Source organism: Pelmatolapia mariae, linkage group LG3_W (genome assembly GCF_036321145.2).
Source record: "Pelmatolapia mariae isolate MD_Pm_ZW linkage group LG3_W, Pm_UMD_F_2, whole genome shotgun sequence".
Taxonomy (NCBI): domain Eukaryota; kingdom Metazoa; phylum Chordata; class Actinopteri; order Cichliformes; family Cichlidae; genus Pelmatolapia; species Pelmatolapia mariae.
The window spans coordinates 92,638,865-92,665,056 of record NC_086229.1 but is presented as its reverse complement, the minus strand read 5'-3'; the positions used below and the strand labels follow the sequence as shown (position 1 = coordinate 92,665,056).

The window sequence follows — 26,192 nt, the reverse complement described above, 5'->3', positions numbered from 1 at the left end:
TAAGGTTTAACTTATTATGTAAAGTGCCTTGAGGTGACTATTGTTGTGATTTGGCGCTGTATAAATAATGTCTAAAACTAAAGTTGCTACTTGAGGTGGTGTGTGAAAATATTTTCATAATAATGATGTTTTGAAAATTAAAATTTTGTGTGTAAATATATTTCTTGTTGTTAAGCAAATACTTGAATGAACTCATTTTGTTCAGTAATGGATTAGGTTATAATTTTATCAGAAAACAGTACAGTAATTTGGGGTGTGGATCACAGGGTGAAGAGTGGAGATGGTCTAGAGTCAGAATCCAGTGAAATATCTCTGTTACCTCTTACAGTTTTCCTGTAATCTGAGCTCAAAGATGAGAATATTCAAAGTACAGTACAGAAATTTGGGAATAGTTTACTATTTCTTTTCTCTGAAATCGTTCTGTACTTTGGGCTGTAAGGCAGAGGAGGAAGAGTGGGGGTCTCCCAAAGTCTGAATCCAGTGAAATAGTTTCGTCACCTTCAGAAAATCTTTCCAAATTGGAATAAAAAAGAAGATCAAAAATACAGTACAACAATTTTATTTAGTTGGGGTAAGATCAGGGTGAGAAGACAATTCTTTGAAAATATATTGTCAGCTCTTACAGAATTTAACATTTGTAGTGTAACAATTATCTCTCTCTATCATATATCTGATATTTCTAAAGTTAAAGTGGATTGAGCAGTAAAATAACAATGACAGGATACAGAGTCGTATTTCTAAGCCAGTCGGCACCCGTACCGTAACTCGCGTAAGAATAGTGCAACAACATTTTAGGTGTGGCTGGCGGTGCAGCTAGCTTGACTGTGACTTCGTAAGTGAGGGCTCACTTGACCGCAGTCATATTTGGCCATTTTAGAGCACACACTCACAGACTTACACTGTCCAAAATAGTCCAGCTGCTGATAAATGCCAGCCATTGGTGTGGCTGGCATTTACAGTGGGAAAAGGATAAAGGGTGATTCTGATCTTGATGTATAAGTCAGAGTCAACCCTTGTGGGCAGAGTAGAGCTGCAGTGGTTAGCACTATTGCCTCACAAGTAGATGGTTCCTGGTTCAAACCTTTACTGGAGCCTCTGTAATGTCCTCTGCCTCTAACGCCTTGCTAGAGTCGACATTCAGACTAAACTCCTCTTCAAAATGACCACGCAGACAAGAGGGTTTGACTTCGCTCCCTTTACTTAGGCCAGTTGAAGTAGGGTAAAACTGAGAAACAACATGAAATGCTCTTAGAAATCATAGATGAGGACAAACACAATAACAGTACAAGTGACTTGTTTAGCCAAAGGCGTTAGCAAATCCTCTCTCTACAAACATTCCTATTAAGCAAACAATGCAATCACATTTCTTCAAGTAGATTTTGTTCATTAGTAAGGATGGAACAGAATTACATACCGACAATGCCCTTAAAGACCATCTTAAGGGAGACAATCGTCACTACAGCAGAGAACAGGAGAACAGGAGTCTTTTCCCCAAACAATAGCAAGCACTTTCTGATGACATCATAGAACAGAGACAGATTTGCGCACGTTACACCAGGTCATGCCAGAAGGAGGCACTAAAGAGCAACTTTCTCAGGGAAAATCTATTTAAACAGAACACGGTTACATGGTGACAGAACAGCCTCCCAGTGTGCAAGCCACAAAAGTGCAGCTCATTTCTTTTCTTTTTTTTCTTTTTTTGCACACAGACACCCTTTGTATAAGAACATCTTATTAAACAACAATAGTACAGAAATGTTAAATAAGTTGAAAAACTCAAGGGCCTTCCTGCTCCCATCTTTCCTTTATCTCCATGTTTGATTTTCATGTTGCAGCTTCCTTTTGCTCTGCTGGCTGCTCTGCCTTTGTAAAAAAAAAACAACAAAAAAAAACAACAACAACAACAACATGGCAGATTGAACTGATTGCTTATGCTTTAGGGGTTTTTTCCCCAGTAAATTTTTATGTCTAATGTCCTTTTTTTATAATGGTAAAAAAAAATATGCTGTTGTCAACGAGCCCATTTTTGGCGCCGATTGACTTGCTCGCACTCCAGGCCAGTAGAGGGCGAACGGCTCCAAGCTGGTTTGCTAACTACCAATCAGAGCAACAGGAGAAGAAGAGAACGCGGACGGTACAGTGGCGTCATTTCATTGTTCATTCATTGGTATCGAGGCCTACGTCTCTTTATAGGTGAGCTGGGGGGTTTGGTTTGGAGACTTGACACGAGTCTTTATGTGTGCGAAGTAAAACATACGTTGTGGTGTTTATTAAAGAAGAAAATGAATTAACAGGCCAAAGTGAGTGAGTCTGCGGCTAGGGAGCATTAGCTTCCTGGACGTATTACAGTCAAAGATTATAAATAACAGTGGGTGAATGGTGGAGAGTTGCAAACTAAACGGTGTTTACATAGTTTAGAAATTAGGAGCAACACGTACCTGTGGCGTTAGAGTTCGTTATCATGTGTGTAATGTAAGATACGCATTAGTGCTAACAAGCTAGCTACTTTACGAGCGCAAAACTGGTGTTGACATGTCTACACTGACAAATGAAGGCAGTGTGTGATATGAACGTGGTACTTTTGCAAACACGGCATACAGACACACAAGTTAGCACAACTGTCAGCAAATGTCTGTTTATGTCACCCAGCCCCAAAGCAGCTCCTGTCACAGCCCGGAGTTCAGCTCCTCTCATCTGCGGATCATTTTGCAGCAGCAACATGTAGATACAGTTTAAATGAATTGTGTAGTCACTGTGTGTACACTTGACTACTCGAGTAGTCACACATGTTAGATCGCCTGTGATGAGTACAGATAAGTAACTATCCTGCCAGTGTCTGACATGGACATCATTAGACCACCACAGACAGTCCACACGTTGAATCTTCTGCGGTCTAATAAAAGAAGCTGGTGAAAGCTGAGTGACTGAGTGAATGATTCTCTCCTTTTATGTGACTTGATTTTGGCCTGTCCTCATTGATGTTTGGTGTGAATACATTCAACAGTTTAAGCAAACATGCCCTGCCGTGTTAATGTTTGCGAAGGCCTTTGTATTAGCTGAACAATTGCTTTTAGATTTAGTTTGTATTTATTTGTATAAGGTAGCAATTTCATGACATTGTTAGCAAACAGAAATGGGCAATGGCCCTCACATCCTTTTAGATCAATAAGTATGGAATGTGTTCCTAACAGACATATTTCTTGATCTTCTAGGATACACAGAATTCATCATGGTGAAAATTTTTATTGGCAACCTTGCCTGCAATGCCACAGCAGAGGAGCTACGGGAACTCTTCGAGAAGTACGGCAAAGTCACAGAATGTGACATTGTCAAAAACTACGGCTTTGTACACATGAGCAACATGAGCGAGGCAGAGGAGGCCATCAAAAACCTCCACCAGCACCAGCTGCACGGCTGGCGCATGAATGTGGAAATGAGCAAAGGGAGGCCTAAGTCCACCACCAAACTGCATGTCAGCAACCTCGGGGAAGGGGTCACTAGTGAAGTTTTGAGGGCCAAGTTTGAAGAGTTTGGCCCAGTGGTGGAGTGTGACATTGTTAAGGACTATGCCTTTGTTCACATGGAGCGAGTCGAGGATGCAATGGAAGCCATCAGTAAGCTGGACAACACAGCCTACAAAGGTGAACGCTCGGGCAGGGGAGTGCTAGTTGTCTTCTCTGTACATACGAGTTTGGATTCTATTTTGCCGCCGTAGGGATAAGTAAAGTCCTCTTGCTGATGTATTTCCGCATAGAGTACGGATAACCGTTGCTAAAACTGACCAGTTGACTGAAAATAATCATAAGTTTGGAAGGTTTTTTTGTAAAAGCAGTGGCAGTGAACTTGATGAATGGGCACTGCACTGTCATTCAGTCACCTGCACGTTGTGCTGCACGTTTTTTCGCTTCTCTCAGACATTGTCGCTCAAATGCTTTTAACGTGTTTAATGGTCGTTAAGAAGCTTTCCGTGTCAGTCCCCACGGTCTCATGCGTGTCTTCTCTTTCCTTACAAGGCAAGCTGATGAGCGTACAGCTATCCACCAGTCGGCTTCGCACTGCCCCGGGAATGGGAAATCATACAGGCTGCTTTGTCTGCGGGAAACACGGCCACTGGTCGAAAGACTGTCCAGTCGGTCGGAACGGTAGCCACAGTGACAGCATGAGAGGCCGCGGCGCCCGGGCCCCGCCACACGGTCTCCCAAGTTATGGCAGCTACGGGATGGCCTCACCTGCAGCAGCTGATTACATGGGTGGCTCTGCATATAGTCAGGCTAGTTATGTAGGTGGGTTGCCTCCACCTCCCCCCCACAGGCTTAGCGGCTACGCCTCTGAGCTGGGGGATCGGTACGGCAGCAGAGCACCAGGCTCCTATGCTGACAGGTCACCAGCATTTGATCGTGACCATCTCTATAGCAGCGTCGACTATTATGAGAAGTACAGAGCTCGTCCTTTTGGGTCTAGCTATTTTGAGGATCGGCGCATGTCATACCTTCCCCCTCCCCCACCTTCCTCCATCTCAAAGCTCTCATCCAGTGTAGATCCCTTTGAGCGTCACGCCCTGCCTCCGCCTCAAGCGCCTGCCGCATGCTACACAGGTGAGCACACCCTGACCGGACGAACAGCTGTCCCATCGGCCAGCTTTGCCTATGAGCGAACACAACTGTCGCCCACCTCTGCCTCCAGGAGCTCATACACAGCTGCGCGACCCAAGGGTCATTATGCATCACGTTATGCGCCTTACTAAAACCAGGTGAGCACCACAGTCCATAACGTTACTTTAAGACATTAGCAGTCAGCGGGCACTGACGCGGTTCTGTGTTTGTCCGAACTTGGACTGTTTTTAACGTTCTGAATCTTTTAAAGTTGTGTCAGCACTGTTTCTCAGGAATGCTGTGCTCTCTTTCTAGGTCTGTCTGTGAACTGCAAGACTTTTCCTTTGCCGTCACTTCAAGTGTGATTCCTTCAGTCTGCGTTGATGTACGGCAAAGAATAGGGAAATGGAGACTCTGGAAAATGGTGTCCGTATCTTCTAGGCATCTGAGATGCCAGTGGCCTGCAGATGACTCGTCCTTTTCAGCCATGTTCCCATAGCTTGTTTTCTGAAGGGGCGATTAGCAAACGTCACACTTTGACATTTTTCTTACTCTGCAGGTTTTCAGCTCGGGTTTTAGCCAAGTCTTTCTTTCTTTATATGTCTCTCATCATTTGTTGCAAATTGTTCAAATCGGCAAATAATAATTTTTGGTCTTTTTTTGTCATTTAGACATATTCTTGTTCAGTTAATACATGTTTTGTTTTTGTTCTTTTAAGATTGCATGAAGCTTACCTCATTCCATCTAATGGCATAGGTTACCTGTTGCACAGAAGAATTGGATCTTGCCCTTTCACACATTTGACATGATCATCATTACTGCAGCATCATTGCTGCAGCGGGCGGTAACTCTCAATGTGCATTTTATCACAGGTAAAGCCAGAAGTGTGGAATCGAATGGTGCAGCGTTTCCCTCTGTAGTGGATTAAAAGGCTAAAGGCAGCAGCAGGGAAATGGATGTGCATGCAGTCTGGCATTCAGTTAGCATTTACAGAGTGATACTTTGAGTTTAAACCAAAGTTAAGCCTGGAGATCATAAACATTCCAGCTTTTTTCTCATTTAAATGTGTGTGTGGGTTCTGCTATTTGTTCATTTTCTAATAATTGAGGTGTCTGCTGGTCTAAAATTCCTCAACTAAGTGACACCAAAGTGAGACTGCTAGCTGATATGGATTGTGCAACTGAGAAACGGTTTTCTTCCCAATGATAGTGGTGCTGACTGCCTGTAGCCAACAACAGAAATAAGCCACGATGTGTGAGATCTCTGTTGTATCCATGTAACACTGAGTAGAAACAAGTCTGTGGGGGGGAGGGGGACGGAGCAGAGCTGTAGAAGTTGTGAGGCACTTCCTGTGTACTGTTGAAGGTGCCTTTCCTTGTTTCGCTTGTGAGTGGATTTGAAGTTTGTATTTTTCATACTAGCTGAAAAAATACCAATATACCTTTAAACAAATCTGAAGTTAATGATTTTTAATAAAGCCAAAATTATTTTGGTGATGTTTTTTTCAGTTTTTTTTACTTGAGTATGATGAACGCAGTGGTGTGGCTTTATGTGCAAGGTGATTTAATATTTTTGCTCTAAAAATGCTCCAAGTATGAATATCAGAAAATAAAATCCAGTTATTTGTCCAAATAGGGGCTCAAGGTTAATGTTCAAGACAATGTCTTGTAAAAAAAAAAAAAGTCTCCATGAAAGGCCATTCTTCACCTATTTAAAATATATATTTCTTTGAAATTCTGCTTTTTATTTTTTGTTTGGTTAAAGCTCTTCAGTGATGTAGAGCCACAGTTGAATTAAACTTTTCAGTGCAGATTTTAGGGAGAAAAAATACTAACCCCTTTCTCTTCATTGTGTTAAAATTGAGGACCGTGCATTTGAATTCCATTTAAAAGAGAGAGAAGTCACCGGGACAAGCCTGGAGAAATAAAAATTAATTTGACAAACCAAAACAGCCTTATGTGCTGAGCCACAGTTTGGGTCATGTGTGTTTTATTCTGCTGCGGATTGTAGAGTATACAGGACGAACCACTGTGCCCAAACTGGGATGGACCAGAACTAAATAGCCCCCTCTTTCTCTACGTTGTTATCAATAAGGTTTTCATATCAGAACATATTGGACGAAACGCATTGATACTAATATGTCTGTGGTAGTCCAGTTAACTTGAAAACATTGCTCCGTGAACCAAGGTGGGAGATGGGACCTCCAAACTCCAGGCTACAGATCCAGCTTTGAGTGGGCTGTGTGTCTCCGCATGAACATCAAAGACCCAAAGATGTGATCCAGCGACTGTATGAAAGAACCATTTTCACTTTTGATCAGCGTGATTAGGTGCTAATCTTCCAAAGCAAGTCGGATTTCTTAAATGTCACTGTTCAAGTACTGATAATAATGTTTTTTTTAAAAAAAAAAAAACTATTTTACACCTAGTGAAGTCACGAAGTATATCCTCCATCTTGCCTATTCTCCTGCCTTGGTTTCCTTTGCTCTGCATGTGGAGACGCCATGGCTTAGCTTTCGGTGCTAGCTAGTCCCTCCCAAAAAGCGCTAGCGGGGTTAGCTGTATGTATTTGCCTGCCAACGCGCTAGCCGCCATTTCATTCTCCGAGGGAGAAGACGAGGAGTGCGACTTTAACAGGTATGAATTGTATTGCCTCGTAATTGCGAAGAACAAAAATCGGTTGCGAAAATGACCCAGTACACCTCAGTTCCAGCTGCTCCAGAAGTGTTTGCTGCAAAAGAGATCTGCTAATCCAACATCCAAGCTACAGCCTCGCGACTCGTGTAGTGAAGGCCGCAGCCTGAATGTTGTGACGTTACGTAAGAGTAACTGACTAAAGCAGGCATAAGGCATAGTAAAGTGCGGTAATGTAAGTGTTTTGTCACGGTTTTGGTGCACGGTGTAATCAGATAAACTGCGGTGATGTTATTTAGCGGTGCCGCTAACGACTTTTTTCGGCTGCGTGCTCAGTGACTGGTTAAGCACCGCGCGGGCACTGCTGTGCCTGCTAATGGCTCGTTCGCGCGTTTCCTTTGGACTCCGCACACCACGCTGGTTCTTTGTAAACTGAACAGCAGATAGAAATGGCTCCGCTGAATCCAGTCCACTGCATCTTTGTCTGTTGGTCAGCTCCTTCGTCAAACTTTAGTTGTTGCGCTTAAACTTTTGCCCAAAGAGCGCGTCCATTACGTTGTTCTCCAGTTAACGTTACAGGCCCATACGGTGACACGTTAAAGCTGAGTGGGTTATCTTTAATGAAGATAACCCACTCAGGCTGGCTTTGTTAGTATTGCTGCCACTCTATTCTGTGCGGACTGTACCAGTGTTGTTTGTATTGTCCCCATTAGATTACGTGGAGACTTTCTATACAGTTAACTAGTAGGGGTCCTCACTCCTACATGATGCAGGAAGCCTTGTCAATGGAAAAAAAGTCCATAAAGTTTGAGTAGTGATTGCTCAGCATCACTGCTGGAAACTCTCATTATTGTAGAGGTTCACCTTACAACCTTGGAGTTGTGATTTGGCGCTATATTAATAAAATTGAACTGAATAGCATTTTGTTAAATTACCTGGTAAAAGTTTCAATTCAGTCATCGGAGTCATGACGCTACTAATGCTGAAGTTCCTCTCTTCCTTTAGTGACGTGGAGCCTGCACAATGGTGAAAATATTCATAGGGAACTTGTCCCCAGACACCACATCAGATGAACTTCGCTCTCTCTTCTCCCAGTATGGCAAGATTGCAGAATGCTCAATTGTCAAGAACTTTGGCTTTGTGCACATGGATGACAAAACAGAGGCAGAGGAAGCCATCCGCAATCTCCACCAGTATGAGCTGAATGGCCAGCCTATGAACGTGGAATTAAGTCGTGGCAAGTCGAGGGGATCCACCAAACTGCACGTTGGCAACATTGCCTGTACCAACCAGGAGCTGAGGGCCAAGTTTGAAGAGTTTGGCGCTGTGTTGGAGTGTGACATAGTAAAAAACTATGCTTTTGTTCACATGGAGAGAATGGAGGATGCCATGGAAGCCATTAATCAGTTAGACAACACAGCTTTTAAAGGTGAACTCTTGGGCTGGGCTTGATGATTTAATTAAAGTCAGATTAAAGATGTAGTATCAATATTGTTGTTATGTTGATGGGTAAATTATTGCTCAAATGCAGGTGAGTAAAAAGAAAAAGAACTAAGGTAAGTTTTAATAAACAATTCCAACATCATTTTAAAGCTGGTATCCGTAATGTCTTTGGTAATATCCGCCTGTGTTGTGGACTTAAAGGGACACAGACTGGAATTTATGACTCACTCGTCAGGTAAACACCTGTTTTGTGGTTATTCCAAGTATCTCCGATTTGAAGTACATAGAGTGTACATATCGGACCAAATGCATAGTCCCATTAAGGGCAGGATTAAAACGGACGTGACGTAGTTCTGTTCGTAGAACGTGGTGTTTGACATGCATTTATTCGCAGGATCATAAATCTCGGGTTGTGCCGGTGAGATCCACGTCCGCACCACGGGTACAAGTTGAAATTGACGCTCACTGATCACATCGTATTAGTTACCTGTTGTGTTTTCGGTGGTTTAAGAAGCGTTTTAAGTTACGGATTTCAGCTTTAATAACCATATTTTTAGTGCTCAAATCATTAGGTATGTCTTCTTGCTACTGTTGGAATACAATGCAGCTTTTTAGCTGATTGATACAGGCAGGAAATATGAATGCAGGTATAAATCCTTATTGAGTCTTTTCTTTTTAAGGCAAACTGATGAGCGTGAAGCTTTCGACTAGCCGCCTGCGTACTGCGCCGGGAATGGGAGACAGATCGGGTTGTTATCGTTGCGGGCAGGAAGGCCACTGGTCCAAAGAATGCCCTCTTGACCAAAATGGCTACCACGGTTCAGAGCCAAAGTCTGATGGATACGATGCCTCGAGATTTGGCGGGCGGGGTCGCAGCAGGGGTTATCATCCGGACTTCAGTGGCGAACCAGATTACGGTGGCAGCTATGCTCCTGTGCACGGTTTTTCCCGAGGTTCCGGTCACAGCAGCAACATGGCAGGGTACAGAAGAGGTGCAGGCTATGAGGGTGCAATGAGGTATGGGCCACACCCGGGCTATGGTGTAAATGCTGCTGCAGAACATAGCATGGCTCAGATGTATGGCGGCGAGGCAGCATACAGGGGCAACGGCTCACTCTATGGCGCGTTCCCAGCCTACCCGGTGCGACGGTCGCCTTATGAGGAAAGAGATCCGTACGGGGTTGTGGACTACTACGAGAAGTACAGGGCCAATTCTTACGGAGGCAGTTATTTCGAGGAACGCCGCGCTGTCCCCTTGCCTGCTCCAGCAGCGTCCTCCTCCACGGCTATAATGAGGGAGCGTCTGCCTCCCTCTAATGTCAACCCATACGAGCGCCCTCCCCTCCCTCCTCCACCAGCCCCAGTCTCTTCATACTACGCACGTGACCGGAGTCCGATTCGGAGAGTTGCTGCCGAAGCAGATGGATATACATATGAGCGTTCGCGCCTTTCTCCGGTGACCGCCCTCCCAAGAAGTTCTGCCTATGAAAATCCGCGGGATCCCGGCGCGGAGCGGGCACGGTATACATACTAGTGCTTGTCCCATGCAGTCAGGGCAGAGCTGATTTACAGTAAGCAGGTAGGCTAGCCGAAGTGCCATGTAAACGTCACACAGTGAATCTCATTGCTGTTGTTTGAAGCTAAAGTCAGCGCTCTGTATGTGGGTGGGTGGGTGGGTGGGCACAGTAATGAGAACATATAAGTCTAAATGGTTGGATACATTCACAATATGCTTTGATCTTCTTCCAGGTCCTAATTCACACTCCAGTCTCAGTTTCCCATCTGTCATTGTCTTGTAACATGCTGTGGTATAGCTGCAGTTAGCAAGTATGTAAAAGCAGGTCCAGCCTGATTCCTTATGTGACACTGCCACAACTGAATTCTTGCCCTCCTGAAAAAAACATACATAGCCTGAACACATTACATTAGTGCATGGTGCTTATTGTAAAGGTGAGTCTTCTGTTAATAGAACTTCAAGTGTATTCAGCAGCTTCTAATGTATTATGTGCATTTAGTGTATTTGTGTTAGTGGAAGTACGCCTCATAACTGCAGCAACGGCTAAACAAATGTGAGTGCTTGAAGCCTGAAAACGAGGACCTTCTCTTCCTTCTCATGGTTCCACTTTTCTGTTCGGGATCAGATGAAAACATTTGTGAAATTAAGATGGGAGAACTTTTTTTTCTTAAGCTACATTGTGATTGATTTTTTTTTTCTTTTTTTCTTATTTTACTGACAGTAGGAACATTACTTAAATTCCATTGGTTTCCATTGCTATGATAAATATGAGATTCACATGTTCAACTTGTAGTAGTAATGCATTGACCTTGGAACCCTTTTTGTCTGTATTGATTTCTCACTATTAGGTTATAATAAAAAATCTGTCTAAAGTTTGAGGATTGTGACCTCTGTGTGTGTGTGTGCTTACTATAAGATGTGAAATCGACTGCAGAGTCCATCAGCCCGTGAACACACAAGTGAAGACTGGTGGAAGATCACTTTGCCTAGAGAAGATTCCCTACAGAGAATGATAAATGCAACTTGTGACATGAAATATGTCACAACATGATAAACTTGGCCATGTGTATATATCAGAATCTGTGTTTGGCCAAGTTTGTTTGACTCCAGTTCACTTTGCTGTTTTTGTTTGTTTTTTTTTAAATGCAAAAAAGCGTTTTGTTTAAAAAACAAACAAAAACAACCCTGAACATAGAGCAAACCTTGACTGAATCTTAGACACTCATTTTAATAGTGTAATACTAAGCCACTGTTACCTTGAACGATATAACAGTGGGCTATTTCTCAGTGTTCATCAGCATGAGAGCCTGGGGGAAGAAACTGTCTTTGGCAGCTGGTTTTAGTAAACAGCGCTCTGCAGTTGCAATGTGAAGGGTCTGCAGAGATGTTTTCTGGCCCTTTCCTAAAACTGGGCCTGTACAGGTCCTTGATGGAGGGCATATCGGTGCTGATAAGCCTCCCTGCAGAGCCGATTGTTCGTTGGAGTCTGAACCTGTCCTGCTTCATGGCTGACCCGAACTAGTGAGTACTATTATTATTGTTGTTATTATTATTTATAATATACAGTAATTTTAGTAATGACACTTGGCTGTATATCAGGACATCCAACAGCAGAGGAGCTGGGGGCAGTGAGGACAGAATCAATGAGCTGACTTTGTTTTTCAACAGATTCACCAATGCAGGCTGACTACAGCAATCCACAGCCAGGCCATTTAACATTGTGTGTCTGACAAGGTGATTACCAACACAGGGGCACCACAAAGGGCCGTCCTCTTCACCCCCTACACCGCAAACTTCAGCCATCTTCAGAAGTTTTCTGATGACTGCGGTGGGTGGATGCATCAGTGAGGGTGTTGAGACAGAGTACTGAGTTGTGGTGGACTCTTTTGTCATCTTGATGCATGCTCAATCATCCATGTAAGTAAATCTCCAAAAGTTGATTCTGTTCATCTGGATGTAGCATTTTCTTTTCTTATGTGGTGTGAGCAGAGTCACATGCAGCTCAACGAGACAAAGACCAAAGAATTGTTTGTGGACTTTAGGGGGACCAGGAAACCTGTGACCCCTGTTTCAATCCAAGGGGTCGATGTGGACATTGTGGAGGACTATAAATACCTCAGAGTACACATAATAAACTAGACTAGGTTAAAAACACCACTGCACTCTATTTTCTGAGGCAGTTGAGGTCATCTCTGGGCTCAGAGATGCTTATCTGCATATCTTGATTGTAACGACTGATTGTGTTACTGTTTTTCTTCTGTTTGTCTTCCTATCAGCTTGAAGCAGTCTGGTTATTTTTCTGCTTTCCACTGGCATCAACACGGCCTTTCCCCTAGAGAACTGATGCTCACTGGATATTTTCTTTTTTCCGGAATATCCTGTGTAAGCCTCAGAGAGAGGGGTTGTGCAGGGAAATCTCAGCAGTTTGTGAAACCGCAGCCCCCATTCAAAGTCTCGTAATCACCTTTCTTCCCTACGCTGATGCTAGGTATGAATTTCAGGAGGTCGTCTACATGCATTAATGTACAGACTTGGAGCCGGTGAGCGTATAGACACGTTATATTTGCGATTTGTTGCCTGTTAACGACGTATCAAAAATAGGAGATTGACATTTTTCACCCAATCGATTTTTAGAATGAGAGGCGCAGGAATCATTGTTCTGACCAATAGGAATCTTTCTTACTGCGACGGCCCGTCCCACGTCCGAAGGATTAACCTTTGTGATTTTCTGTTGGGCGCCATTTTGATTGAAGTATTGTGTGAGAGCTAAAGCAGGAAGCACTTTGTCAGGTATTTGCACACATTTAAACCTGAGCTGACTGATCGCTCATACTGATTGAGCCATTTAAGTAATTCGAAAATGGCGACGGGAGCAAATGCAACTCCATTAGGGAAGTTGCACCCTAGTATTGGCGCTAAACGAGCCTTTGATGCCGGGCCTGGTGCGGGGAACGGGCTGATGCCAACACCGGGGCCGCCCGGGTCCTTTCCTTCTCTACAAGGCTTCCAGCCTTCGATGCCAAGCGCATCTTTTCCCCAGTCTCATCAGTTCAACCCGGGGACAAGTTTTTCGAGTCAAGCTCAACAGCAATCTGCTGCGGGGAGCGGAATGGCTAAACCTGGTAAGTTAAGCGAGCTGAAGCTAACTCCTGTAGCCCTCAACGCGGCGTTAGCGAGCTGAAGCTAACGACGTTAACCAACATGGGTGACGAGCCCTGGCCTGAACGGCATGGATAAGGAGCCGCTAAAGTTGGTTAGTAAACGATAGTGGTTGGTGTTTTTTGGTCTAGGTTGTCCTCTTCTGACCTGACGGTTTAGTTAACGAGGGTTAATAGTGAAGTCTGGCGAAACGACAGCTCTCTGCCTGACGGTATGTTTTATTAGTAACAGTGCATTGCCTCGCTTTCATACGTAAACCTCATCAAGGCCATCCATAACTGACTGCCTTTTTCTAAATCGAAGCACATGAGAGAGGAGTAGCTGATAGAGCCCAAACGAGCAGTAACGTGATGACCACGTTGCCGTTCTCCTGCATTTAATCTCGAAATACACCGGCTCCATCAATGCCGTGAAGGGCGGTAGAGCTGGCGTGCATCATGTAATGTTTCACCGGCATGCTGTGTTTCTCGCGGTAGATTTCGGCCAGAAGAAGGCAAGAAAGAAGAGTCGTTGGAGCAGCGAGACGCCTGATCAGAAGACCGTCATACCGGGCATGCCCACCGTTATCCCACCCGGACTGACCCGGGATCAGGAGAGAGCATATATAGGTAAATATTGAGTTGGTGATAATGAAACATGTAGTTTCTTGTATTATGTGTCTAGGAAATTACTTGTTTGGGGTTTAAGTTTCCCTGCCAGTAATAATTTTATCCTGTTTGCTGAACTGCCAACAGTTAGAGCTTCTAAAGACACCTATTACACATTCTGGTTCCAGTATGTTTACTCTAACACGATGGGACATTTTGCTCCAACTGTTGTCTTTTCTGAAGAGCAATGATTACTTTATGATTGAAAATGTTAAGTTGACTTCTTTGTAATGGAGGCTTAGTGGTGGTGCTGCATAGTGTTATAGTTTGCATACCATTGGGCACCCATTAGCAAGAGGAGTAGATTGTTAAACACCACTGCTTGCAGATATCTGTCCTCAGCTGCAGGTCACTGCTCACTGTCTTGCCTGATTCCCTACACATCATCAGTTTTGTTCCTGTGCATGGAGGAGTTAGTCGTAATGTCCTAACATTGCTAAAGAATGCTCTGTTTATTTTGGTTTGAAGTGTGAGCAATGCTGCTTCAATGGCAAACGAGTCCAGTGCGTTTAAAGAAGACAAATTGTTGTTTTTGTGGGCACTGCAAATTCGGAAATGCTTAAGGACTGTGTGCGCGCTCTGATTTTGGCCTGTCCCAAAAACATTGATCATAAAAAGTCCTTTTGAACCACACATGCCTTCCAGCAGCAGTGTAACACCAACATACTGCCTTCACAGGCCCTCAGCGGGTGTTCTGAAGCAGACCAATCCTTTTTTGTCAGAAACTAACATCATTATTGATGTTGTGCACTCATTGGTAATGGTTGATCTTGGTATGTAAACATTCATTTGTGCCCACCCTCCGTCGTCACACTTGTTATTTTTCCTCATTCAGTAAAGCCCCAAAAACATTGTGAGGGAAGATTTAAAGATGAAGCACAAGTCACTGGCCCTGTATTATTCTTCTCAATAACCCAGACTAATAGTTTCAGTGCCAGTGAACCTGTGTGTTTGGTGTATTTCATCACAGCTTTCATAATGTGCATTAGATGACTGACTGATTTCATTGTCTTTGGAATGATCCCCTCAGTGTTAGATCTATGGAGTGACTGCGACTGACTTTATAAAAACAAATAGCCAGCGTATCCTCAAATGTTTAAGATTTAAACACTGTTCATGGAATTAATTAAAGAGTCTTATATACGGTAGGTATTATTAGGAGTCGTGGAGTTAACGGACACATTGACGTTCGTATGTCGACAGGGAAGATGTTAGACTTTTTCATGCTAAAGTAAACGACCTCTAGGACTTGCTGGTAATGTGTGCTTCTGATGATGACTTTAGAGTCTTACCAGATGTTTATTTGATCTTCCTTTTGTATTTAACAGACTCACCGTTTGTCTTTACCTCAGTAATGAATGAGATAGTGCTCCAATGTGCAGAGCATTGTCTCTCTGTTGTTATTGTGGTAATCAAATTTCTCTCCATCCTTGTTTTTCTTTCCTAACCTGAATTCTTCCAGTCCAACTGCAGATTGAAGACCTGACTCGTAAACTGCGTACAGGAGACCTGGGAATCCCTGTTAACCCTGAGGACAGGTCGGAAAAAGATTAAATCCACGAACAGTAACACTTTCTCTACCTTCTTGACTTTTTGGAAGACATGTTCAGAGTATATGTGGTTGTTAGCCTAAAACTTTAGTATTAGCTGAAGGATGTAGTTTAGTGAAGAACAGTGTTGTTTAGACAGTTTGAGTTCTTCACATTTCCATTTCCTGTTGCTAGAGGAGAATTGATATATATGAACGTTTTTCTAAAGACTGCTCCTCGTCCATCACCACTTAGTACACGTGACTACTAGTTTCAGCACTTCTCTATACATGCAGTGATTGTCTAGAATTGGTAATGATGCATTTTTAAAAGTACATTTAAATTTTCTTTGAGTAAACTGGAGAGTGATTAACAGAACTCCGCTGTTACACTGTTTCCTGTAAAACAACACAAGTTTGAATGTTTTTACTCAAGACGGAGAAGCAGTGTTTGTAATTACACTGAAATGAAAGAATTGTAATATAGCAAACAGCCAAAAGCAAACCTTAGTAACATTTGAATAGTTGTTGGCGAACGCAAACAGAAAGTTCCTCCATGACAGGTGAAACATTTGTTTAACAAAAACACGAAATCAAAGTGCACATTGTGGCTGCTGCTTTTTTGGAAACCAAGCTTTGACAAAGGTGTTTGCTCTGAGCTCAACAGCTGCCATCAGCACAGGAACACTGTAAGGTTTGCTTCACAGTAGCAGAAAAGTGATCGAATGGTCCCTTTGATTTGTTTCTCTCACAGAAATCTGTACAAGCTTATGCGAATTGTTTCATTTGAATGAAATTACAACCACTGTTTTGATCTTGAGTAAAAAAAAAAAAAGGTCAACACATTCTCACTCCTCTCTCACCTTTCTATACATTTATAGATGGCTGTGCTTGTTTGCGACCTTTGGTTTCACATGTTACCAGGCTGACAAACTTTAGTGTTTTCCATCCTGATACAGACTGAAGCTAGCGTCCTCATAATGCTATTGCTAACGCTGGGTAGCTCATATAGCAGCCTTATGAAATTTCCCGTTGTGGGACTAATAAAGGTAAATCAATCAATCAATATAAACTCAGTGATCCTCTTCTTCACGTTTTCAGGTAAAGTCAGTGTTCCACATTAAGTCGCTATAACTCAGTAGCTGCATTTATGATATTTAGTCTCCTCGTTGTAAAATTCTTTGACTCGTCAAAGTCTTCACTCTCTAAATTTTCAACCTAATTGACAGCTGTAACTGTATTGTTAACAAAACAAACAAAAACAGTGGCTGCTCACTTTCTTGCAGTGCTCACCACAGGAGATGGAGCCACTGAATAATGCCCAACGCCCTTTCTGATGCCGTCCTCCCACTTTTGAACTTTGTGCATTAGATGAGCGTATAAACCTCTACACTGTGGAACTGCATATGTATTTAATTTCTATATTTTATACCCAAATACGAATATGAGTTAATACCATCACAGAGACTTTAGTGGTAGGTGTGTGTCCCTGTTACACACAGCCACATTAAAGAACACGAGGGTGAGGAGAGGTCGCGTATTAAAAGCTATGAGCCATTCAAAAGGGTTACTAGTTTGCTACTTATTAAGTTAATGTAAGTTTAGTAATGTAGCTAAGGTTTACATGACTGACACCAACCCTGAATATGTCTGATATTATTATTCATAAACATCCACACAAATGTTTGGAAAATGAGCTTTTCCTAGATATTGTGTTTCATTCCTCAGTACACTGCAGAGAACATGTGCTGCAGGGCCAAAAAGCACATTAAATTATGACCTGCCTGAGGTGGGAGTGAGAATAAGTTGAAGGATTTTAAGGCTTTGAAAGCCAACTTTCCATAGTCGACTATATGCTCAGTCTTTAGAGCTGTCCTAACAAGGGTATCTAGCTAGTCACTGCCAGACTCCTTCTATTGGATGCTTGGCAGTTTACTTAACACAGTCGTTGCTTCAAATTTAAACCTGTAGTATTTCTGCACACTGCTTATTCTGTGTTTGCAGTTAGGGGGCTGTCTGGATATGTGAGTGCTATAATTCATGTGTAAAGATTTTCCTCTGACACAGGTTGGGCTAGTGTACAAATAAGTTTGCATATTGATTTATTTCACATCTTAGGTTTGACTCGAATTGGCTCATTTTGAAAAGATGGGTACTAAATGCACACGAGCACCAAACTACTGCTTTGTCTTACTTTATTTCACATACTTATTTCGGTCCATTGTTGCCAGTGACTCAGCCCATGGCATGAAGCCTACTTGATTACCTCCCAGTGATCCAACTGGGCTTTGTGTTGGAGTGAACAAGTGATCTGTTGCTAGTCCTCTCTGGTTTTCCCCTAATGAGGCTGTGAACATTTCTGCCCAGGAAGGAGGAGGATATGCTCAGTTTTCCCTCTGGATTTTGAGGTCTGGAGGAAAACTGACACAAATGTATGTGTTCTTGGAAAGCCAATGGCTGCCTTAGAGTGTGTGAAGTTGACCTTTGCTAGGTAGCGTCCCGGTCACCTGTACACTGTATATAGTTTTTTTTTCATCATAATCAGACATTTCCACAGCTGTCCAAAACTTGAATGCAGAGCTGCAGAAGCTTTAGAAATCACTTCCCAATCTAATGTGACCAACTTGGGAGGTGTTTCAGGTTGTCAGCGTTGGAAGTTTGAAGCGTAAAATGAAAATCTTTTTTTTTTTTCTCACTCGTCACGTGGACACATGTGGCTCTCTGATGGGAGAGCGTAGGAAAAGGTGGATATCTAATCTTAATTCCTTTTCTCTAACCCAAATTACCCCACATCAACCTAACCCTTTTTCAAGCACAGAGCCTCCTTAACGCAGTACCACAGGTTTTCAGCATCCAAGGGGAGGCACGGACCTCTTCCACCACGTCAGCACCAAGCAACTCTCACAGCCAGCGTTTCTGCTTAGGATTGCAAATTTTGCTTTGATTTGTTTTCTTGCCTCCAACTTTGCTTTCTTGTAGGCCAACAATCCTGTATGCAGGTTGAAGTTATGGCCGTGTATTTTATTTTTTCTTCTTGGTTGATGCCCCTCCAGAGTATTTGTTTACTGCCACTATACAGCTTTGGTTGCTACGTTTTTCTTTTGTTTTCTTTTGGTTTTGTTTAAAAAAATTATTTATTTTTTGATGTCAGAATGGACTTCAGTCTTTGAAATGGCAGTGCAGAGTTCCTATATACTTTTCTTTTGTTTAAGTTTGCTGCTACTGCTGCACTGGCCATGAGTCAGAGTCCATCTGAGATTCTCTCAGTAGAAACAATTACATTTTTTAAAAAGTCTCAAAGTTTATTGTTGTTTTAAAGATTCACTGATTGAGATTCTTTTATTGTTAAAGTCTTAGTCAGCTGTAGGGAGCCTGTGTGATTGTTATTGGCAGAGCTTTGCTTGTAGGAGGGTGTTGATGATGTCTGTCTTGTCTTTTGTCTGCCGCTCTCAGGTCTCCTTCTCCTGAGCCCATCTACAACAGCGAGGGCAAGAGGTTAAACACCCGCGAGTATCGCACACGAAAGAAGCTCGAGGAGGAGCGACATGCGCTTATCACTGAAATGGTTGGACTCAACCCTGACTTCAAGCCTCCTGCAGACTACAAGTATGATTATCTTTTTTTTCTTTCACCCCATTGACTGTATTTTTAATTTTTGTTTCATTTTGTGTTTATCTGATTAAATAAAAGGCTGGCGTTTTATCTGGGACGCCAGTTTGATGGGGGACAGAAAAACAACATGCAGCATACAGTCTTTTAATGGAGGCACTGGTGTGATTTTGGTAGAAAAAGTAAATAACAAATGACCAATTGACCGGATGGTTAAACGTTGCTGTTAGTGTGAGTGTGTATCCCAAATAAGGTAACTGTTACTAACTGTTAACTGTTGGATCGAAGATGTTATAATGCCACCCTTTGTGTCTGTGAGGGGAAGTTGCAAACAGGGAAAGTTGATAAGTAGATGGATGAAGCTTTGCAAAAGCAGTGTTCTGCAGTCGGTTGGTGCAGAAAAATAGCGGTTGCATGTAGGCTGTGTCACAGGAAAGTTGCCTGAAGCAATGTCTAACCACACTCTCCACAGGTGTGTTGATGCTACCTGCAAAGGGACAAATGCGCTAATGTCGGCAAATTAATCTAACATTGCATGCGTGTTGAGTATTGCCTGTGGTGCAAATTGTTGCACATTTCAGCAGCAATTTGTGACAATTGGTCCTTAAAAAATGTGAGGAACAGTTTGGGTTAGCTCTTAAACACACAAGCAGCACTTGGGCTGTATTTAATCCCAAATTACTTTTAGAGTAGTCCACTAGTCTCCCTCTCTGTAATCTACTAGCTTTTTGTTCTCTGGGAACAATATGACATAATTAACAACTGAAGGAAAAAGGTTAGAGGGGGCACTGACTGAGAGAAACAAAAGATTTAATTTTCATCCATCTATCCAACCTGTTCACTGGGTAATGTGTCCTCTGGGCCATGGAGGCATTGGTAATGTCAGACCCTGATGGTTAGCTGAGATAATCAGTCAGCCTTGTGTTTAGATGTTAAACTGCCTGGATCGCAGTTTGCAGCTTGTGACACATTTTCCATGAGGATCTGTTTCTGCAGGTACGGCATTATTTTGTTCAAGCTGGGGAAATGATGTTCAGAGCAAGGATGTGTGAGTCACTAGTCATTGGTACCAGATGTCTTTTAATCTGTCCGTTATTGTTCATTAAACAATTCTCAGATTTAATTCTGTATCTGAGTGTTTCTTAGTTTTATACTACTCAGTTAGTCTCTTTTTCTTTTCTTCCTCATTTAGTCAATTAAGAAATTAGTTGGCACAAACATCCCGGTTCAAAGCTGAATTAAGTTCAGTCCTTGATCTCTTTCTCCAAGTATGTAATATGTAAATGGAGATTTGCATATTGAAAAGCTTTCCCAAGCTTTTTGCAGTCAGACTGATAAGAGTATTAGCCTTTGCCAAGCTGTTGTCAGTTTGTAGTTAACATAATGTAAGATGTAGGGCTGCTGCAATTTGAGTATTTTTTTTTTTATAAAATCCAATTATTTAAAAAGATTTCAACACAAATTCTTTGCTGCAATATGTCGTATAAGACTGCTCTAAAGCACGCCATTGTCTCCGTGGAGACACGAACAATTCAGCGCCAAATCACAAGAAGTGTTGCTTACGGCGAGCGTTTCACCAACATTTGCAACTAAAAAAGGAAGTGCAATACCAATGTATTTGAGCAGCATATGAATAAATAGCGTGACAACATAAAGCCCACACAGAGTTCAGGCTGGCACAGGTTAGTGTGGAGCTGGAGTCTGTTTACACACTGTGAAAAGCAAAGAGGCATCCTGTTACCGAGACGATGAGCTCAGGTAGCGTGAAAGAAAACGTGTTTCTAGTCTGAAACACTGCTGCTGTTCCCATAGTCACCATTAAAACCTTTAGTGGGAAAAAGCTAATGGAAGTCCTTCAGACTGTCTGTCAGAGCAGACGGTGGATGGAAGTCACTGCTGTGATAAAGCAGGACTTGAGCAGAACCGTAGTGTTCTAGCAGCAGCTCATTGTAAAGAAGGATGGCAGGTACCTTTGGTTTTGTTCGTATTAGTAAGTGTTGAAGCCTGGAAGCTCACTGATAAAACATTGTTTGTTTTCTGGTCTACATCGTTATTAGTGCCATTAGCACAAATTTGAATCTATCGCCCACTGCTACCTCACAAACCATCTGAGTTCAGTGAACTCTTGTTAGGGTCAAGAATCTGATCTAGGATGTGGATTGTTGTCCATTAGATGATGGGTACACTGTGGCCAGAGACATGCTGCCATTATTTTCCTTGTCTCTTATAGAACAGGACAGAAAGAAGAGTGGAGGTCTCTGTTAGTGCCAACAGTCTGATTGACTTTAGCGTTTCTCTAAGCTTTGAGAAGCTTGTTCATTCGACATTACTGCTGTGTTTTTATCATCATTGTCATATGTTGTCATGTGCAGTGACGCGTACAAAAGAATGATGTGTCATCAGAAAGTGATTTTTATGCATTAATTGTCAGAATGAGAGCATTTGGCTGGTCAGTAACAGAATGATTTCAGTTTAGTTTTCTTCTTCAGTGGTCTCGGTCAAATCAGTGATTGGAGTCCATCTGCTTTGTGCTTTAAGCTGTATCTTCATGACTCTGTGAAGAGTACACACTTTCTTCCTGTAGAGCAGCCCTACTGCAAATGCAGACAGTCTCACATTGTGGGACTCTCCATGCTAATTGCTGATGATTTAAATAGTGGATTGGCTCTTAGGACATTTAGCAAGCTAAATGCTTTACCTGTTTGTGTTCTCCAGGCCTCCAGCCACCAGAGTCAACGACAAAGTTATGATCCCTCAAGATGAATACCCTGAAATCAACTTTGTTGGTCTGCTCATTGGACCCCGGTAAGTTCGATGCCATCTTAAAGTCATGCAGTTTGTTTGACGTGCTTTCATACTGCAACTGAGGGGGGAAGAAAGAGTTTCTCACGTTTGTTTTTCCTCCCAGTGGTAATACATTGAAGAACATTGAGAAGGAGTGCTGTGCCAAGATTATGATCCGGGGGAAAGGGTCTGTGAAGGAGGGGAAGGTTGGTCGAAAAGATGGCCAGATGCTGCCAGGGGAGGACGAGCCTCTGCATGCCCTGGTCACTGCCAACACGATGGAGAACGTCAAGAAAGCTGTGGAGCAGGTTGGAGCACCTCCTGTACATTATGTGAAGATGTTTAGCATCAGTTTGTTAAATGTAATGCATGTATACTTTGGGGAATATATACCGTGATATTAATGGTGTGAAATGTGTGTCCACAGATTCGTAACATTTTGAAACAAGGCATTGAGACGCCTGAGGATCAGAACGACCTAAGAAAAATGCAGCTCAGGGAGCTGGCCAGACTCAATGGCACACTGAGGGAAGACGACAACAGGTCTGTGACACTGCCCGGGCTTTGTGCACAATCACTCTTTATTTGTTATAACACGAGGAGCTACCTGGTCATTAAAGTACAGAATGAGCCAGAATAGAAATCAAGGATGGATTTGTCTCCAGGCACCATGCTTATTGTCTCTTGTATCCACAGGATTCTTCGTCCTTGGCAGAACTCTGAGCCACGCAGCATTACTAACACCACCCTCTGCACTAAATGTGGTGGAGCCGGCCATATCTCCTCAGACTGCAAGTACAGCAGGTGACGATGCGCTGAGTGTCCAAACTTGAGCTGAACTCCTGACTCCACTCGCCTGAATTGTGTAACGACGTGTGATTCTTTTACAGCTCGTTTGCTGCACACAGAGCAACTGGTGGAGAGCCCCCTCAGTCAGCTCAAGACAAGGCTCGTATGGACAAGGAGTATCTGTCTCTCATGGCTGAGCTGGGGGAGGCCCCTGTCCCAACGTCAGCCGGAGGACACACCAGCACCCAGGGCGCACCTCGGGCTGCAGGCCCCAACAGCACCCAACCTCCACCGGTTAGTTGGGACGCACGTGGTTCTCTGTGCTCGTCGTGTAGAGCTGTGTCTGAAATTCTCTGTGTGTTCAGCAGAACCGGCCTCCGTGGATGAGTTCTGGTCCAGCCGAGAACAGGAACTTTCACGGCATGCCTGGGGGACCCGGGGGGCCCGGTGGTCCTGGAGGACCTCACAGTTTTCCTCCTCCGATGCCCAGCATGGGAGGACCGCCTATGCCTCCCAACCCCAATGGCTTGCCTCCACCCTGGATGCAGCCCCCTCCTCCTCCCATGGGCCAGGGACCTGGACCGCATGGACACCCAATGGGTAAGAGCAGATCCAGACTACACAACAGTGTGTTTAGTGATGCGTATGAACCCTGCTTCAGGTCCAAACTACTCTGCGTTTATTAAGGCTGTTGTGTATTTAACATGTTTTAATGCTTTGTATCTTGTTTTATTTAATTTTTTTAAAAGTCAGTTTCTAAACCCTTTAAGCCCAGCCCATGCAGCAGTATATTAATGACTAACCTCGTATTGTGGATGGATTATCTCAGTTGTTCTCCTGACTGAAGTTTGGTCCGTTTACAGCATCCTGCCATGCGATTGCATTTGTTCCTAACCATCGGGAACCCTCACGTTTTATTGAGTGGAAAAAAGTTAGCGTTCATCCTCCAGCTTCACTGTGTTTACATTGTGCTAACATAGCTGTGTCGCTAGCTACCACGTAGCACATCATTATATACCAGCTAGCCCAACTTCAGTAACCCTACAAACGTCACTGCTGTTTAGTTTCCTGTCTTCATTTATGTTGGAAGTGATAGCAGAGCTGTATGTTTGAATTTTTCACAAATCTCTCAGTCAGAACATGCTATATCATGTTTAGGTGGAAACTAGCGAGCTAACTTCCTGCTAACTTCTAACTCTGTTAAATTTAATAAATTCTGTTTTCATGGATTCCTGGATGTTAAACTTAATTGTTACACCTGGTAAAGCAGCAACGCTGATCATTTTATTAAAGATGAAAGAATTTAGACAGTTTTTAACTCTCAGTGATGCTGCAGTGATCGTTTGTTTTTGGGACCTGAAGCGGAGTTTGGGCCCAGACACAGCTAATGACGTCAGACTTAAAGACCAGATACTGCCAACAAAAATCAGAGTGTATGGAGGATTAAATTCTGCATGGTGGTGATAAGAGTACAGTTTGGGTAAAAGGCTAAGACCTGGTGACCCATACAGAGCCAGTGATGTCCCACTGATGGCAGGGAGCTGGCACAGGCTGGACTCTCATGAAGGCTTTTAGATTTTTCAAGTCGAGTTACTGAGACGTCTCATGAAAGCTAATGAACTCTGTGTAAGATTCAGTTCACCTCCTGAGTTCTTTGTGTCGTACATAAGTTGCTTTGAAGTGTGTTTTATTGTAAAGACTTTCCAATATTGAAGAGGTCAAACGCAAAAGAAGCGTCTGAGCGTCTGCTGTATTAGAAAAGCACCCAGAGCTTTACTGTAGAAAATTTGCAAAATAGAAAAAAAACCAAACTTATGTGCTTTTGTTGTAGGTCTGCTGCCACCTCCAATGGGTATGATGCCACCTCCACCTCCTCCCCCAAGCAGCCAGCCACCTCCTCCCCCTTCAGGTCCTCTGCCACCTTGGCAACAGCAGGCTCCACCTCCCCCTCCAACCAGCAGTATGGCAACTAGCACACCACTGCCCTGGCAACAGAGTAAGAGCGCACAAAAGCTTTATTGAGAAAACTTTCAGTGGTTCAGCACACACACAGCTCTTTTATACGTCAGTGGTTTCAAAACTGCTTCCTGTGTACACTGAAACGAGTGATAGTGTGTTCACTGTGTAATCTATAACAAAACGGCTTCATTTTTTTGGTTTCTGGGGGGGCTGTCACCCAACGAAGAGTGTTGGCCTCGGTGTGTTGATTTGACTGAGAGTTTATCACAGAATCAAACAGATAGGCAGTGCATATTTGCAATATGTCTTTGTCCTTACACACACACGGAGACGTACTCATGAACCTTATTCACAGAGCTGTGGTGACTCTATGCATAAGGAGCTTATCTGCGAATGTGCAGCCTTTGTTTGCCTACAGTTCATTTCCATGTGTCCCCTGCTCTCTTACAGACACCACCACCACATCTAGCCCCGCCACCGGCACCCTGCCTCCATGGCAACAGCCCCAACAGCCTGCAGCCTCTGGAGCCCAGCCCCCACCACCCATGGGTACGCCGTCCATGGTGCCTCCTCCACCTGGGGTCCAGCCCCCACTACCCCCGGGCGCTCCACCACCACCACCTCCACCTCCTCCAGGCTCCACGGGCGTGATGTATGCCCCACCACCGCCTCCACCACCCATGGACCCCTCTAACTTTGTCACAATGATGGGGATGGGGGTACCAGGCATGCCCCCTTTTGGCATGCCTCCTGCCCCCCCTCCCCCTCCCCCCCAGAATTAAGTGTGGGTCAGAGGAATGGTCACCATGTACCCATAGACTGAAGTCTGTGCTCACAGAAATGTAACCAGTGCTTTATTTTTTATGGATCCATGATGTTGTGAACAGTGACAGGCTGTGATTGTTCACTCTGTAACTTAATTCCACTTCTTGTCGCTGTTTTTAACGTTTGTGTGGACACGACGCTCGGCCCATGTGTACAGTGTCCCTCTCTGACTGCCATAGTTTGTTACATAAGTACAGTTATGACTCAGCCAGCCAGCACCAGGTTTAATGTATGTGAAGACTTGCCTGTCATTGGCTTTAATATATCAGAGTTCAGCTTGCATGATCCATTCAGACAGCTCATTCTGTTTAAAGTAACACATTTCTACTCTGACCTGCTCCCCATCTTCGCTTTGAGCTGGACAAGATGAATATTTTTGTATGCAACATAGGAAGTGTACCTTAGTTGCGTAAAACCTTTGTAGTACTAAGATTGTTTTCCAGGGATTCCTGTGGTTTTAATTTTCTTCTTTGGCCCGGGTCTTGGCGGTGACACTGAGCTTTGTGCCCCCTGCACTAATCGACTGCTCAGAAGATCCTCGTTCATGTATCTCTGCTGTGATTAGACGCTGTGTGCAGTGTTAGTGTTGCTTCTGTTTGACTTATCTGAGTAGAAAATTGTTCATTTCTGGAGTCCACCGTGTAATGTTAGCCTGAATTAATGTTGGTTTCATATTAAACTGATCCATGTCAACTTGTTGTTTCTCCT

At 43.4% G+C, this 26,192-nt stretch overlaps 3 protein-coding genes across 5 annotated transcripts; all 3 read left to right on the top strand.

Moving 5' to 3' along the window:
• Positions 1 to 2,105: 2,105 nt before the first annotated feature.
• LOC134625044 (RNA-binding protein 4.1-like) lies at positions 2,106 to 6,195 on the top strand. The gene is made up of 4 exons (XM_063470380.1): positions 2,106 to 2,193; positions 3,213 to 3,641; positions 4,014 to 4,750; positions 4,908 to 6,195. Exons 2-3 carry the CDS (start codon positions 3,230 to 3,232, stop codon positions 4,742 to 4,744), a joined length of 1,143 nt encoding a protein of 380 aa, XP_063326450.1. The 5' UTR covers positions 2,106 to 2,193; positions 3,213 to 3,229; the 3' UTR covers positions 4,745 to 4,750; positions 4,908 to 6,195.
• An 847-nt stretch (positions 6,196 to 7,042) lies between these two features.
• Positions 7,043 to 11,047, top strand: LOC134625042 (RNA-binding protein 4.1-like). 2 transcript variants are annotated; one of them, XM_063470372.1, is made up of 3 exons: positions 7,061 to 7,228; positions 8,231 to 8,654; positions 9,349 to 11,047. In XM_063470372.1, the coding sequence occupies exons 2-3, from the start codon at positions 8,249 to 8,251 to the stop codon at positions 10,200 to 10,202; spliced, it is 1,260 nt and encodes a 419-aa protein (XP_063326442.1). In that variant the 5' UTR covers positions 7,061 to 7,228; positions 8,231 to 8,248; the 3' UTR covers positions 10,203 to 11,047. The 2 variants fall into 2 exon arrangements, with proteins under 2 accessions (XP_063326444.1, XP_063326442.1); XM_063470374.1 differs by having other exon boundaries at positions 7,043 to 7,228; positions 8,231 to 9,458.
• A 1,871-nt stretch (positions 11,048 to 12,918) lies between these two features.
• On the top strand, positions 12,919 to 26,177 carry sf1 (splicing factor 1). Of its 2 annotated transcripts, none has more exons than XM_063470346.1 (12): positions 12,919 to 13,306; positions 13,820 to 13,951; positions 15,453 to 15,528; positions 18,972 to 19,124; positions 21,843 to 21,932; positions 22,036 to 22,219; positions 22,339 to 22,454; positions 22,608 to 22,715; positions 22,802 to 22,994; positions 23,069 to 23,300; positions 24,532 to 24,696; positions 25,110 to 26,177. In XM_063470346.1, the coding sequence occupies exons 1-12, from the start codon at positions 13,045 to 13,047 to the stop codon at positions 25,439 to 25,441; spliced, it is 2,043 nt and encodes a 680-aa protein (XP_063326416.1). In that variant the 5' UTR covers positions 12,919 to 13,044; the 3' UTR covers positions 25,442 to 26,177. The 2 variants fall into 2 exon arrangements, with proteins under 2 accessions (XP_063326416.1, XP_063326415.1); XM_063470345.1 differs by having other exon boundaries at positions 23,066 to 23,300.
• Positions 26,178 to 26,192: the final 15 nt, after the last annotated feature.